Source organism: Cyprinodon tularosa, unplaced genomic scaffold (genome assembly GCF_016077235.1).
Source record: "Cyprinodon tularosa strain WSP-4 unplaced genomic scaffold, ASM1607723v1 ctg361, whole genome shotgun sequence".
Lineage (NCBI taxonomy): Eukaryota > Metazoa > Chordata > Actinopteri > Cyprinodontiformes > Cyprinodontidae > Cyprinodon > Cyprinodon tularosa.
Genome location: NW_024039076.1, coordinates 476,356 through 493,180, shown reverse-complemented (window position 1 = coordinate 493,180; position 16,825 = coordinate 476,356). Strand labels below are relative to the sequence as shown.

The following is a 16,825-nucleotide window of genomic DNA, read 5'->3' as shown; positions in this document are numbered from 1 at the left end:
GGTCCTATTGGCTTCATCAGGTCGTGATCTGCAGCTCTCGCTGGATCGGTTCGCAGCCGAGTGTGAAGCGGCCGGGATGGGGATCAGTGCCTCCAAATCCGAGGCCATGGTCTTGAGCCGGAAAAGGGTAGAGTGCGTTCTCCGGGTCAGGGGGGGTGTCCTTCCCCAAGTGGAGGAGTTTAAGTATCTTGGGATCTTGTTCACGAATGAGGGAAGAAGGGAGCGGGAGATCGACAGGCGGATTGGTGCAGCGTCTGCCGTGAAGCGGGCGCTGTACCGGTCCGTCGTGGTGAAGAGAGAGCTGAGCCAAAAAGCGAAGCTCTCGATTTACCGGTCGATCTACGTTCCTACCCTCATCTATGGTCATGAACTCTGGGTCATGACCGAAAGAACGAGATCGCGGATACAAGCGGCCGAAATGGGTTTCCTCCGTAGGGTGGCTGGGCTCTCCCTTAGAGATAGGGTGAGAAGCTCGGTCATCCGGGAGGGACTCGGAGTAGAGCCCCTGCTCCTCCGCGTCGAGAGGAGCCAGTTGAGGTGGCTTGGGCATCTGTTTAGGATGCCTCCTGGACGCCTCCCTGGTGAGGTGTTCCGTGCACATCCCACTGGGGGGAGGCCCCGGGGAAGACCCAGGACACGCTGGAGAGACTATGTTTCTCGGCTGGCCTGGGAACGCCTTGGGGTTCCTCCTGAAGAGCTGGAAGAAGTGGCTGGGGAGAGAGAAGTCTGGGCCTCCCTTCTTAAGCTGCTGCCCCCGCGACCCGACCCCGGATAAGCGGAGGAAGATGGATGGATGGATGGATGGATGGATGGATGGAGGTGCATTTGTTCTCGGATTGAGGAGGTAAAAGACATCTTGCCAATGGACCGAGACAATTTACACTTAAAATAAGAAAACGCAATTGCATTGTCTTATTTCAAGTGCATCTTATCTAATTATCTTATTTTAAGAGTAAAAATACTCATTCCATTGGGAAACTATCTTATTTACCTACTCAAATTAAGGGTAAATGCACTTCATTGAAGTCATTTTTACTTATTTCTAGATTGTTTTTCCAGTGAAATGTGAGTGTAGTAATTCTTTAAGTGAATGACGCTGTCGTTTTTGTAGTGTTTGTTGTATTTCTTATTTGAAAAATGATGCTGAAATAAATTGCATGTCATATTGACAAAAGAAAAAGGCAACTGAAACATTTTTAAAGGCTGATGCACAGACACTAGGGATGGGACGATTTATGAAAACCGTCAGAACCGTTCGGTTCGACTGTCTCGGTTCGGTTGTCTCGTGTTTCGTGCGGTTCATGCGCTGCTCCTTTTTCTCATAGGCGAAGCGATTACACTCCAGAGCAGAAGGTGGCGCTACTGCGACCAAAGGCAACCACCAGTACTAAACAAGAAGAAGTGAAGCAGCGTAGCCGGGTGTAGCAGGGAAAAAAATCAGTTGTTGTGGAGAATTGTGTGGGAATGGCGAGTGGGAAAGAACAGGAGTTGGAAGAAGCAGCACTTTATAGGTCTGCTGTATGGGAGCGCTTTGCATTTAGAGTGACCTACGATGACGATGAGAAAGAAAGTTGTGGATAAAAGTGCAACAGTGTGCAAGCATTGTGCAACACGTTTTGTTTATGCTAACAGCAACATGACCAACATCAGGCTAACCCCGAAATCCCTCATACTCCGTCAGCGCTCCGCCCCGCTGCGCTCCAGACCGCCTGCACAAAGCAAAGCCTACAGCCTCCGCTGTGGCTCCCGTCCGCTCCGCTCTGAGTCCCTTGGAGATGGTAGAGAGCATGCGCCAGATGATTAAATTCAAAGCAGCAAAACATGCCGAAATGATCCAGGGTTTCCGCAGATCATTTAAAATAATTACAATCCATTATTTTTGGGGGGATTTTTTCATTAATTCCATAAATTTTTATGGGATTTCGGTGTAACAATCAACATGTATCGAACCGAACCGAAAACCGTGACCAGAAACCGTGAATCGAACCGAACCGTGGATTTTGTGAACCGTTCCACCCCTAACAGACACAGCATAAAACTGAATGGCATCAGTCACGCACATAGAAAATTCATGCATTCAGTCAGATTCCAGTCCTTCCTGTTTCAGTGGCAACTTAACGACTCATCCATCTGATTCAGCTGGGTTGAACCAGAAAGTCTTCTGCTGTCTTCTGGTCCTTGAGGACTGAGTTCAGACACTGGTGCTCTGAGTGATGCAGTTCAAGGTGTGGGGGGGTAACTAAATTAATCTCTGATGAAACCTGTGGAGTAGATCCCACTTTTTCTCATTTGATTGGACAAAAACCTTCTTGCTCTCTCTGTGTTTTCGTCTCGGTCAGAACACAAAGCTAAGCTCCTCACCAGAGGAGATGTCGCAAGATCTGATCAACCAATCAGATACAGGCTTAAGGAAATGTTCTGAATAACGAATAAGAACAAAATCTGCTGAATTGAGATGGAGAATACATGCAGCCCAGCAGCTTGTGATCCTTCCTATAAGTGATCATTTGAAGTGAAGAGACAATCTTCGAGTATAACGCTGTAGATGAATAACACTGATCGTTAAATGTGTTAAATGTCAGATTTGCAGCATAGTCAGTCTATTATGTTTATTTTACTGCTTTTTATCTTCCTATTTTCTCCAAATGTAGCCTTGATATAATCTTAAAGTTTGAGCCATTCTATTTTATTTTTCTGAAGTATTGAGTATCTGGTCGTTTAAAGTACATTTGTGTCTAAGGTATGAATATTAAATTTGTTTTTTTTATTCATCTTTTTTTACTTATCTCACCGTAAACAAATGATTGGTTGGTTGTACGATTGTTCAACTATCTTTTCTTTTCACCCTGCAGGTACCTGCGGCTATCTCTAAGTGCCAGCGTGCAGGAATCACCGTGCGTATGGTGACAGGAGACAACATCAACACTGCCCGCGCCATCGCCACCAAGTGCGGCATCCTTCTGCCAGGAGAGGACTTCATTTGTCTGGAGGGCAAAGAGTTCAACCAGCAGATCCGAAACGACAAAGGAGAGGTGAGAAGAAAACAGATGCTCAGAAACATTAGAGAGAGCAAAAAACCTTCATACAGAGCAACAGATTTAAGTTCTGTTCAGGTCTTTAGTTTCTCATCCTGTCCCTGGGTCACAGCAACCTGAAGTAAAATGATCGGTTTTATATTTTCACAAAAGTTTGTAAACTGAAGGTTTATCAGAACAAATATGGATGGTTTTCAAACAAAGCAAAAATAATTTCTTCTGCCATTTAAAAGATTCTCATCTTAACCCTTTATAGGGCACTCAGTTAAATCCTCTGAAAAATATAAATTTCAAGCCAATAGTGTTATTGGAATTCAGGACAAGACCTTATTACCTTTGTAACATTAAAAAATATGGATATTTTGATGGCAAAAATAAATGTCTATTTAGTAACAAGAAACGCCAACTTTCCTGAATATATTAAGAAACATAGAAGTGTTTCTAAAAGAAATTCTTCAGATGACTGTGAGAAGAATCGATAAGGGAATCGAATTGTTTCACAGAATCGATAAGGGAATCGAATTGTTTCACAGAATCGATAAGGAATCGAATTGTTTCAAAGAATCGATAAGGGAATCGAATTGTTTCACAGAATCGATAAGGAATCGAATTGTTTCACAGAATCGATAAGGGAATCGAATTGTTTCAAAGAATCGATAAGGGAATCTGAATCGTTTCACAGAATCGATAAGGGAATCGCTTCACAGAATCGATAAGGGAATCGCTTCACAGAATCGATAAGGGAATCGCTTCACAGAATCGATAAGGGAATCGCTTCACAGAATCGATAAGGGAATCGTTTCACAGAATCGATAAGGGAATCGTTTCACAGAATCGATAAGGGAATCGTTTCACAGAATCGATAAGGGAATCGTTTCACAGAATCGATAAGGGAATCGTTTCACAGAATCGATAAGGGAATCGTTTCACAGAATCGATAAGGGAATCGTTTCACAGAATCGATAAGGGAATCGTTTCACAGAATCGACAAGGGAATCGTTTCACAGAATCGACAAGGGAATCGTTTCACAGAATCGACAAGGGAATCGTTTCACAGAATCGACAAGGGAATCGTTTCACAGAATCGACAAGGGAATCGTTTCACAGAATCGACAAGGGAATCGTTTCACAGAATCGACAAGGGAATCGGAATCGTTTCACAGAATCGACAAGGGAATCGAATCGTTTCACAGAATCGATAAGGGAATCGAATCGTTTCACAGAATCGATAAGGGAATCGCTTCACAGAATCGATAAGGGAATCGCTTCACAGAATCGATAAGGGAATCGCTTCACAGAATCGATAAGGGAATCGCTTCACAGAATCGATAAGGGAATCGCTTCACAGAATCGATAAGGGAATCGCTTCACAGAATCGATAAGGGAATCGCTTCACAGAATCGATAAGGGAATCGCTTCACAGAATCGATAAGGGAATCGCTTCACAGAATCGATAAGGGAATCGTTTCACAGAATCGATAAGGGAATCGTTTCACAGAATCGATAAGGGAATCGTTTCACAGAATCGATAAGGGAATCGCTTCACAGAATCGATAAGGGAATCGTTTCACAGAATCGATAAGGGAATCGCTTCACAGAATCGATAAGGGAATCGTTTCACAGAATCGATAAGGGAATCGTTTCACAGAATCGATAAGGGAATCGTTTCACAGAATCGACAAGGGAATCGGAATCGTTTCACAGAATCGACAAGGGAATCGGAATCGTTTCACAGAATCGATAAGGGAACCTTGTAAAATCTTATCAATTCCCAACCCTAAACAGCAACCTGTAGTTGGAAAAGTGACCCACAGAATCTTTTAATAGTGTTTTTTTATTTAGAAAACATAAATTTCTGCATATAAAAGCTGAAACCATCAGAGGCGATTTACTGTTGAACACGGACCATAATCAGGCCGAGGATTTCATCCATTGATTCTGTCTTTTTAGGTTGAACAAGAACGTCTGGACAAGGTTTGGCCCAAACTGCGAGTTCTGGCTCGGTCGTCGCCGACAGACAAACACACTCTGGTTAAAGGTGAGCGCCTCCTGCTGCAGCTGCTGAGAACCCAGCGTTTTCACGCTCACTGACACAGATTGGTTCTGTTCCCCTCTGCCGATCAGGCATCATCGACAGCACGGTGGGAGAAACACGACAGGTGGTGGCGGTGACTGGAGACGGCACTAACGACGGCCCCGCCCTCAAGAAAGCTGATGTTGGCTTCGCCATGGTAACCATCGCTTCATATTTTCCTTTGTTTCAAAGCTCGGCTGGATTTTTTCTCCGCTCCAGCAGCTAAACAAGGAAATTAATTACGTGTCTAATGCAGTCTTCTGAGCTGAATGCCTGGGATTCATGGAGGCTGCTGTGAAATTGAATTATGAATCAATAAATGTTGAGCCTGGGTGCTCTGATGACTGCTGGATCCCTCCTCCACCATCAGATCAACGGGGAGGGAGACCGCCCTTTCCATGCGTCCCAGTGCCATAAACAAGATTCCTGGGATTTCACAGATAATCCAGTGTGGAGCAACTTCCACGCTCATACAGGTGCTGGTCATAAAATTAGAATATCATGAAAAAGTAGATTGATTTCAGTAATTCCATTTAAAAAGTGAAACTTGTATATTATATTCATACATTACATACAAACTCATATATTTCAGATGTTTATTTTGTTTAATTTTGATGATTACAAATGACAACAAATGAAAATCTCAAATTCATCATATCAGAAAATTAGAATATTGTGAAAAGGTTCAAAATTGATGGCCCCTGGTGCCACACTCTAATCAGCTAATTAACTCAAACCACCTGCAAAAGCCTTTAAATGGTCTTTCAGTCTAGTTCTATAGGCTACACAATCATGGGGAAGACTGCTGACTTGACAGTTGTCCAAAAGACGACCATCGACACCTTGCACAAGGAGGGCAAGACACAAAAGGTCATCGCTAAAGAGGCTGGCTGTTCACAGAACTCAGTGTCCAAGCACATTAATAGAGAGGCGAAGGGAAGGAAAAGATGTGGTCGAAAAAAGTGTACAAGCAAGAGAGATAACTGCACCCTGGAGAGGATTGTGAAACAAAACCCCTTCAAAAATGTGGGGGAGATTCACAAAGAGTGGACTGCAGCTGGAGTGAGTGCTTCAAGAACCACCACACACAGACGTATGAAAGACATGGGTTTCTGCTGTCGCATTCCTTGTGTCAAGCCACTCTTGAACCACAGACAGCGTCAGAAGCGTCTAAAGAGAAACAGGACTGGACTGCTGGTGAGTGGTCCAAAGTCATGTTCTCTGATGAAAGTAAATTTTGCATTTCCTTTGGAAATCAAGGTCCCAGAGTCTGGAGGAAAAGAAGAGAGGCACTTCATCCACGTTGCTTGAAGTCCAGTGTAAAGTTTCCACAGTCAGTGATGGTTTGGGGTGCCATGTCATCTGCTGGTGTTGGTCCATTGTGTTTTCTGAGGTCCAGGGTCAACGCAGCCACATACCAGGGAGTTTTAGAGCACTTCATGCTTCCTGCAGCTGACCAACTTTTTGGAGATGCAGATTTCATTTTCCAACAGGACTTGGCACCTGCACACAGTGCCAAAGCTACCAGTACCTGGTTGAAGGACCATGGTATCCCTGTTCTTAATTGGCCAGCAAACTCTCCTGACCTTAACCCCATAGAAAATCTATGGGGTATTGTGAAGAAGAAGATGCAATACACCAGACCCAACAATTCAGAAGAGCTAAAAGCCACTATTAGAGCAACCTGGGCTATCATAACACCTGAGCAGTGCCACAGACTGATCGACTCCATGCCACGCCGCATTGCTGCAGTAATACAGGCCAAAGGAGGCCCAACTAAATACTGAGTGCTGTACATGCTCATACTTTTCATGTTCATACTTTTCAGTTGGCCAACATTTCTATAAATCCTTTGTTTTTATTGGTCTTCAGTAATATTCTAATTTTCTGATATGATGAATTTGAGATTTTCATTTGTTGTCATTTGTAATCATCAAAATTAAACAAAATAAACATCTGAAATATATGAGTTTGTATGTAATGTATGAATATAATATACAAGTTTCACTTTTTAAATGGAATTACTGAAATCAATCTACTTTTTCATGATATTCTAATTTTATGACCAGCACCTGTACATGTTTAATGCCCGACTCTTCAGAGCTGCTTCCCTTTGAATCCAGAAAGTTCACAACCAGGATTCCTGCAGGGTCTTAAAATGTGGTGAACTTCAATGTCTCCACATTACCAGCTGTTGGATCCTAACCACCTGTCCTCATGTCCACAACGTTCTTCTGCATCGGCTTTGGTCTTTTTAGAAAAACAAAATGTAACTTGTTATTTAAGAAGCTCCTGGTTTACAAGAGTTGAATATTAAAGGACAGAGCTACAACTTTTTCAGTAAAATGTGCTTCTATGGAGCTTCTAGAGTGGTGGAAAATTAAAGGGTTTTGTTTTACTGTGGACAAGGTTATATAAGTAATTGTGCAGGTCAAAGATGTGTAAATATTTGCTTCAGGTTATGATGCCAACCTCAAAATGAAGGCTTCAACACGAGTAGTAGGTTGAAGTCTCCTAAGAGGGAGCCTGGAAATGGCCTCCATTTCTCAGATTCCAACTAAAAACCATGAAATAGTCAAATGAGGGTAAGATCGGTAAAGAGTTTGAGAGTCGGTGCTGACTTCAGTGAGCAAAGGAGCTCAGGAGGCACTGAGCTTTCCACTTTCCTTCTGACCTGAATTGGTTAGGTTAGCATTAGCAGACCTGGCAAACGGTGAAGAAATGCTGCAGCAGAGCTAGTAGCTGTAACTTTAAAAGTTCGATCAGTAATGAGAGGAAACTGTTGTTCAGTGGCTGTTATGAAGGTTAGTGTGTAAACAACAAATCTCCAAGATCAGAGGCAGAGGCCCACCCTAACATGACTGGAATGTTCTAGCCAGGATGTCCCTGCAGTTAGAGCTGCATCAGACAGCTTTGGAAGATTGATGAAACCATTTGATGAAGCCCTTTTTTATTCAGTTCAATCCAGTTTATTTCTATAGCGCCAATTCACAACACGTCAACTAAAGGCACTTTCCAGTTCACCAGATCATACAATCAGATTTATTCAAAGTTTTCTATCTAAGAAAAACCAGTTGATTGCATCGACTCATTGACTCTTCAGCAATCCCTCACACTAAGCATGCTTGTAGCGACAGTAGAGAGGAAAAACTCCATTTGAACAGGAAGAAACCTCCAGCAGAACCAGGCTCAGTTCGAGCGGCCATCTGCTGAGGCCGACTGGGGTTCAAGGAGACGGAAGCAGACATTGCAAAAGAAGCATAGATACAAAAGGAAACTGTCAACCAGCTCCACAGGCGGCCCGTCCAGGAAACACACAGCCAGTTTCCAAAGTCAGAGGACGAAAAAGCACATCCAGTTAGTCACAGTCAGAGAAACAGGACTACACTCAAAAACAGGCCGATCTCCACTATCTATAAACAAAGGATTTGATGGCAGCAGCACAGCTGATATTTCTCTCCATGTTATTTATATAGATATAAAAGTTGGTCTGACCTTATTTCAATGAGGAAAGTCATTGAACAGCAGCGTCTCCTGCTGGCTGGAGAGCAGCTGCTGCGCCTTCAGACCTCTCATGTTGCTTCCCTCTGCACAGAAGAGGGCTTAGAGCCATGAATGCGCTCCTCTATTCTTGCCTGTTTGTTTGGAACCCAGAGAGCGATGCAGCGGCAATCTGGAGGGACCGAGTGAGACGCAGCATCTTTATGTACCTTTAAACTCAGCTGCTCCTGCACACATCAAAGCAAATGTTCCCACTCAGAGCTGCAGAATTTAAACATGTCTGCAGGTCTCCTTCCTGCTGCACAGCACCTTCCTTTACAGCAGGTTTCTGCTGCAGCTCAGACAGGTTTCATCCATCAGATCTGGGTGTTCAGTTACAGCTTACTGATGTTTCTACTCCCCTGTGATGGAAAAAAAATACAGCAAGGAGAAGATTGCTCCACACAAACGTCCCTGTTTCTGTCTTTGAAGGGGTATCTTAACTTCCCGCATTGATCCTCGCCTCCTCCTCTGTCCCCTCTCAGGGAATCGCAGGCACTGACGTGGCTAAAGAGGCGTCTGACATCATCCTCACTGACGATAACTTCACCAGCATCGTCAAGGCCGTCATGTGGGGGAGGAACGTCTATGACAGCATCTCCAAGTTCCTCCAGTTCCAGCTGACCGTCAACGTGGTGGCGGTGATCGTGGCGTTCACCGGCGCCTGCATCACCCAGGTAACTGCTCCCCGTTCCTCCAGGCGAGAGTTTAGTTTTAAACTCTTAATAAGAGTGAAAACCTCCTTAACTTCATTTCTATGATGTTTCAGTTTTGCGCTTCAGTCCGTTTGTCAGCAAGGATTTTAGTCGGTTAAACAGATGCTCTATCATCACATGTCCGTTTTAATAAACCAGTGTTATTTTCTGGGGAAACGGCTTGTGACAAACTGACTGAAGCGACGATGACGGTTGAGTCTGGTCTCTGCTGTCAGGAGGTGAGCCGACACCTTTTATTCTTTCAATGAGGAAACTGAACTCCTGAACCGATGCGGAGCAGAAAATCTCTGGGTTGTGTGTTAATTAAAAAGCTCACAGCTGGCAGCAGAGATAACTAACCGCTCTCCAGCACCGAGAACATAAACCAGGCTAAGAATCAGCCTGAAACCATGGCAACACGTCACATTAAAGTTCCTGAAATATAACAGTAACTCAGCAGGTCCGCAAGCTCAGTTTTCCCCCAATCATCATCATAAGCAGCAGCTTGGTGCGTGTCGGGCCACCGGCATGTTGACACACATCATTAAAGATGGTCTCTGCCTTTGTTGTACCAACAGGAACCGGCTGGGGGGCTTCAAGGGTCTGATTGGGGGGGGGGGGTTAATGAGGGCTACATGATGAGATGTTAGACTGAAACGTCAGGATGCACGGCAGCTATTAGCAGTTATGCAGGCATCTCGAACAGGGATGCCGTTTAGAGGATGATGGGGTAGAATTTTTCACTGTAGGGGGGGAACTGGTATGATTGTGCAGGTGGGGGTGCTTGAATATAGTCCACAAACCAGTTTAAAGGAAAAGTCCAGTTAGCAAGGAATATTCAGTGGATCATTATTTATACCTAAAACTGATACGTTTGTGGTGATTTAATGAATTAAGTGTTAATCAGTAAAAAAATAAAAATAGTTTTCGTTGGCCATTTTTGCCCAAATATAGTAACCCCTCCCTCCTGCCATCTTCCAGCAGTGACGTCACGGTGCGGTAAGCCTAGCGCCATTCTCCCCGCTTTACAAGCTAAATCAATGGGAACTACTAGACACATCTGCAATCAACAACAATTATTGAAGATTTCCAGAGGACTTCACCATTGAAATTCACCAGAGCTATAGTGAAACTGACAATGCCCACGTGCATGGCAGCTGGATGCTGGAATGCATCGGGTAAAAGTGAAAAATAAGAGTTATTCCACCTTTCTGATTCCTGATCCTCCACGGACGGGTTGGTCGTTGGATCGCCAACTTGAAGAGGGAGGATTTGCCATCGAACTTCTGGCCAGAGAAAAAACACGTAATATGTAGCCAACATTTGGAAGAAGAATGTTTTCAAGATGACTTGGATAATAGCGCGTTGTGACAAACACCAGATACAGCACTGGGACTTGGACACTGGACAGCCGATACCACACAGTACGGAGCCCCTAAAGGGACATGGAGGGGAAAAAAAGAACTTTTGCGAGATCCCGCAATAGTTTTGCGAGATCTCGCAAAAGTTTAGTTTTTTTGAGATCTCGCAATACTTTTGCGAGATCCCGCAATAGTTTTGCAAGATCCAGCAAAAGTATAAGCCAACATAGCCAACATTTGGAAGAAGAATGTTTTCAAGATGACTTGGATAATAGCGCGTTGTGACAAACACCAGATACAGCACTGGGACTTGATCAACAGCCGATACCGCACCGTACGGAGCCCCTAAAGGGACATAGAGGGGAAAAAAAGAACTTTTGCGAGATACCGCGAAAGTATTGCGGGATCTCTCAAAAGTTTATTTTTTCCCTCCATGTCCCTTTAGGGGCTCTGTAGCACCGTGACGTCACAAACCAGTAGGTGGCAGTAGTGTTCTTTGACAAACATGGATGCCTCCAGTAAAGCACATTCACATGGAAATTACTCTTAATTAAAAACACTGATCATTTATTGAACAGGATGGAATAATTTCAGAAGTTTGAATTCTGAATATGAGCGGACTTTTCCTTTAAACTTGGCAGAAAAACTGGCGTAAGTTCAATTATTATTTTTAGATACATCTGCAGAAATAAAAGCAGCCCATCCTAACGGACGCAGAGAAAAACCCGTCTCCCTACATTCCCTCCTCGTTTTCCAGGACTCGCCTCTAAAAGCCGTGCAGATGCTCTGGGTCAACCTCATCATGGACACGCTGGCCTCCCTCGCCCTGGCCACCGAGCCGCCCACAGAGTCGCTGCTTCTACGCAAACCCTACGGCCGAGACAAGCCGCTCATCTCCCGAACCATGATGAAGAACATCCTGGGCCACGCCGTGTTCCAGCTCATCATCATCTTCACTCTGCTGTTTGCAGGTGGGTCTGACCACCAACCCCCCCCCCCTCCCCCTCCCTGCAGGGCATCTTTACACTTTCGTGTTGTTTCTCAGGAGAAAACTTTTTCGACATCGACTCTGGCCGTAACACTCCTCTGCACTCCCCGCCATCGGAGCACTACACCATCGTCTTCAACGTGTTTGTGATGATGCAGCTCTTCAACGAGATCAACGCCAGGAAGATCCACGGCGAGAGGAACGTCTTTGAGGGCGTCTACAGAAACCCCATCTTCTGCAGCGTGGTCCTGGGCACCTTCGCGCTGCAGGTAGGTTCATCATCAGGACTTCACATCTAGACCCCCTCAGATAGAGCAGCTTTATAGACCTGAGCAACGCTCCTTCTCGCCCTCAGATCATCATCGTTCAGTTTGGAGGGAAGCCGTTCTCCTGCTCTCCTCTGACCATCGACCAGTGGCTGTGGTGTGTGTTCATCGGGATGGGCGAGCTGCTGTGGGGACAGGTGAGAGCCTCAGTTTCACTGGAGACCCGCTCCCACAGACGTGGGCGCACGAGGAGGCGGAAATCCAAAGTTTGTGGCTTTAGTGTTTGTCTTGAAAACACTTGCTGCTGCTGCAGCGTTGCCTTAGCGACCATCGGCATGGTAATGAGCTCAGCACATGAAAGCAGTTCAGCTCCTGTTTACAAGCTGCGAGGGTGTTTCAGTCCCACTGTGGACACACGCTTACACACATGATTACCCACAGCAGCAACGCTAAGGTCGAGCAGACTCTGAGGTTCTTTTCATTTATATGATCCAGTTAGCATATTATACTTTAGCATTGACCCTAGAAAGGCATTTACAAAAACTCTTTAAGACACAATCAGTCAAATCTAAACATCTCACAGTAAATTAGTGGTGATCAAAAGTCTCTCCGGTGTAAATTTAGCAAAATTAGAGGCTGAATCTGTAACCTAAAGAGGAAACATGATAGAAGCTTGAAAAACTCAGATGCAACTGAAGCAGCAGAAAGAATCTGTTTGTAAAATGTTGATTTTTCAATTACTTTACCGGACTATTGATTTTATTAACTTTATTGATCTCACAGTAGAGAAATTTACTCATTACATCAGCTCAAATAGTCAAAGAAGAGAAAAAGAATGTGCCAAGGGAATAGCAGGATTATTATACAGGGTTATTTATGTCACATCTATTTCAAAAAGGCCCTCAAGCAAAATAAATGTATGTTAAAACACCTCTGTTCATGGTTTATATACCACCGCACAACAAAATCACACATGCGAGAGAAACTGCTGCGAAACTGAGGAGAAAATCGCTCTACGGAGCTCCTCCCACGCCATTCGGGAGGAGCTCCTGCCTTTGACTGACAGCTGGCAGGAGGTGGGACAGTGGTGGTCAAAGCGTCAGTCAAAGGCTTCCTGACACAACTTCCCTTGTCATTGTGTCTGCAAGGCCCAGTCAGGAGGAGGCTTACAGAGAGGTTTGTCTCCTCCCAACCTGTCAAAACACAATATTCTTTGGGTGGGGAGGAAATCAGTCCGATGGCAGAGACGCTTTCGAGAGCGCAGCCATCCTTGAGCGTGACCGCTGAATAGAAAATCGTGCATGCAGTCAGATCCCCAGCATGATCCCGAGAGCTATAGCGTTATTGCACGTTATACATTGCCCAGGTTATTGCCGTTGTAGTGTCGCATTGTAGAGTCTGGTTGCAGGAAGGATGAATGACCTGCGGTAGCGCTCCTTTATACAACAGGGAACTAAAGCTAAATGTTTGAAATTATCAACACCTTCCGATCAAACCAGCCTTCTTCGCTGGTTCTAGTAAAGCTGGGCTTACACTGCGATATTTTCAGTCGTAGCACGCAGCTACAGCTCACGCGGTACAACTCAGCTGCGAAGAGAAATGGCGCTACTCGGACTCGCTACCCGGACTCGCTACTCGGACTCGTCGATCCGAAAGCCAAATGAGTTAAAGAGGAATATGAAACCCACTAGAGTGAAACGCGCTGCCTCGGCAATCTGTGCAATTTTGTGCTAAAAGCCCTAAAAAGAAAAGGAGACGACGTATTTGGACAAAAACATGGCTGAGCAAAGTGGCTACTACGGTCTGTCAATTTAACAGAAAGAACTCAATTTTACTGCACCTTCGCCATACTGCTGTTTTTTCATCTGAGAGGAAGAAGATGAATCCTTGTTTGTGCACTGAGCGATTTGCCCACGACCACCTTATGACGGCCGCATGAATTTTTAATTTTTTATTTTCTCCCAACCTTACGATTCCTAATCAGGAGGTAGTCTTTACATTTATTACCCAGTGTACATTACAAGACGCACCATCAGGCTGAAATTTAGCCAATCAGAAAATTCTCGGACGACTGGAGAATCGGCCCCAAAGGGCAAAAAAATCACACAGTGTCAGATTTAGTCAGACAGAAGACCGGATCTTCTGGACTGCCTGGATCAGCCGCTTTATTGAGACCGAGAACTGATTCCTGAACCTCTCTCCCATCCTCAGCTGATCTCAGCCATCCCGACCCACCACCTGAAGTTCCTGAAGGAGGCGGGCCACGGCATCACAAAAGAAGAGATCCACAAGGAGGAGATGACCGAGGACACGGATGAGATCGACCACGCCGAGATGGAGCTAAGGAGAGGCCAGATCCTCTGGTTCAGAGGTCTGAACAGGATCCAGACTCAGGTAAGACCGCCAACCAGCCTTATCTCTTTCCAATGATGTCCTGCAGGATCTGGGGTGTTTTCAGAGAACCACGGGTCTACTGGAAGCCCTGCTGTTTGATCACCTTCATGAAGAATTTAAAGAATATTTTTAGCTGTTTTTTCGTATTTCTTCCTTAAACCAAAGCTTCAAAGTGGTAAAACATGAGGACATCAGGTCAGGTTGGTTTAGATGCTTCTAGTTCTTCCATGTTGACCCTGCCTTTCTGAGACAGAAGACATCTGGAGAGAAGTAAGACGTGTGGTTTAAACATCACACTTCAGATTCTGTTCTTTTTAAATCTGTCAAAGCAGCATTAAAGCTTCGTACCGTCTGCCGTCTTCACAGCACTCTGAAACACAGAAGTTCTGTTAATTTCACACTCTGCTGCAGATCTGCAGCCCAGAACCTCTTCATTAAAACACTCAAATTAAAGAGGCCGACCCACTAACAGCCAGAAGCTTGTTGAGGAAAATCAGGCGGCGAATGAGAGGAGGTGTGGCCCTCAGGGCTCCTTTTAAAAAAGCCATTAAAACAAACCAGGACGTAGAACCAGTTTTCCTCCAGTTACAAGATCTCTGGCGCTGTTAACCTGTGATCGTTTCAAACTCTGTTAGCATGGAGGCCTACTGTAGCTGGAGGATCTGCGCTGACCTGTGTATGGTGTGTGTGATTGTTATCATCCTCCTACAGAATCAACACACACTGAGCATCAACATGTCCACAGTCAGTCCATTCTGTCCCTGTTGGCTTCATTAGCCTTGATGCTAGCGCCCACGTCCAGTTACTGCAGCCAACACACACACACACACACACACACACACACACACACAGTGTTTTCTCTGTTTGGACCAACTCGTACTTCTTTAACCAGAAGGTAAACAAAAAGAGCTGAAATCATAAATTATCCCTGATTCTGTTTCTGTTCCATTCAGTTTATTTTTCGAGCTCCAATCAATCCATGAAGATTTTCTTCTTCTAGAAGGATTCAGGTACAAACATTCAGTCCTGCTGATGAATCAGATCCGGTTTATTGAACCGGTTGGTGAAACGGTGTCTAATTAATCCCAGCAGCCGGCATTAGAACCAGTCCCTGGATCGAAACAAGCATACGGTAGCAGTGAGGAGGAACAAATGCCTTTGAACCTCCAGCAGAATCAGAGCAAACTTTTAGCAGAACAGGAAATTTCAAAGAAATATTCCAAGAAAATTTTTTTTATGGCACAATGCCAGCCTCTGTGCTTAACTGGTAGCGGTGTTAATTGGCACCAGGTGTCTCTGTTACCATAGAAACAAGATCCGACTCACCCCAATTAACAGAAGTTAGCAGTGAGCTCATGGTGAGCAGCAGCGAATCAAAACACAGCGCGGTCCAAGTTTAAAACCTGCTTTAATTTGATTGGTCGAATTTAACCACAACCCTTCAAGGAGAGGGAAATGTCAGGTTAGCTTTGGAAAAAAAATCTTGTATGATCTTCATTTGGTTTATTTAGGAATGATCCAACTCCAGGTTGAATTAGGTCAAACATTCCCAACTGCTTATTGTTAACTAATACTGAAGGTATTTTATCATTAGCAGGTGGTTCTACTCGGCAACAACTGGTCTAAAAATAGAAATGTATTAAGATAAGTGTACTTGCCCTTTGTTTAAGCAGCTAAATAAGACGATCTATCAATGGAATTAGTTGTTTTCACCTTAAAAAAAGAATATACACTTGAAGATATTGGAGTTGTTTTTTTTTATCTAAACTTAAATAATCTTCCACTGACATACTGTCTCACTTACCCACTCAAAGGTAGAATGCACTTATTTAAATAAAATTACTTTATTTCAGTAAAGAAAACTGCAGTTCATAAGGATTCTTATTGCATGGATTTGTGATAGAATTATTTTTGCAGTATAAAGGTCTCCATGCACTTTACGCCTCATAAAGAGGGAATCAAACAGGGGTAGGATCAAACATTTCTAACGCCTGGGTACTAACCAGGCTTCCATTGGATGGAGCCTATTAAGGACAGCTTCTGGTTCCAGTCAAAAAGAGAAGCACTGAGCCTGTTGTACTTTCCACAGAAAGAGCAACGTTCAAGGCTACAAACGCTGCAGATTATGATTGATTGAAAGAGGTAGAACAAAGCCCCCAATCAATCACAGTCTTCAACGAATTTACATCATTTCTACATACACATCTCTATGGAAGAGGATTAGGGCCACTGAAAAAAAAATAATTAAGTGATTTTTAAATTGTATTTCAGTTTAGTATGGGAAAAAAGTCAGAATTCTGACTTTAATCTCAGAATTCTGACTTTGATCTCAGAATTCTGACTTTGTTCTTTGAATTCTGAATTTTTTCTCCGAATTCTGACAGCTAACATGTTAGCATCGGCCCATAGCCATGTCTGTTTTAGAGACTAGCTCTCTTGTTTTAATGACCTTCTGCTCCTCCATTAATGAGG

At 44.1% G+C, this 16,825-nt stretch overlaps 1 protein-coding gene across 1 annotated transcript in view; it reads left to right on the top strand.

The window, feature by feature from the left end:
- LOC119790339 (plasma membrane calcium-transporting ATPase 4-like) overlaps positions 1 to 16,825 on the top strand; it is a 104,613-nt gene that overhangs the window by 80,505 nt on the left and 7,283 nt on the right. The window contains exons 11-18 of the mRNA XM_038295858.1: positions 2,853 to 3,032; positions 4,986 to 5,073; positions 5,160 to 5,266; positions 9,135 to 9,326; positions 11,463 to 11,676; positions 11,751 to 11,962; positions 12,049 to 12,156; positions 14,171 to 14,353. Of these exons, the coding sequence (XP_038151786.1) occupies positions 2,853 to 3,032; positions 4,986 to 5,073; positions 5,160 to 5,266; positions 9,135 to 9,326; positions 11,463 to 11,676; positions 11,751 to 11,962; positions 12,049 to 12,156; positions 14,171 to 14,353 (1,284 nt within the window). The remainder of the gene's footprint in view (positions 1 to 2,852; positions 3,033 to 4,985; positions 5,074 to 5,159; positions 5,267 to 9,134; positions 9,327 to 11,462; positions 11,677 to 11,750; positions 11,963 to 12,048; positions 12,157 to 14,170; positions 14,354 to 16,825) is intronic.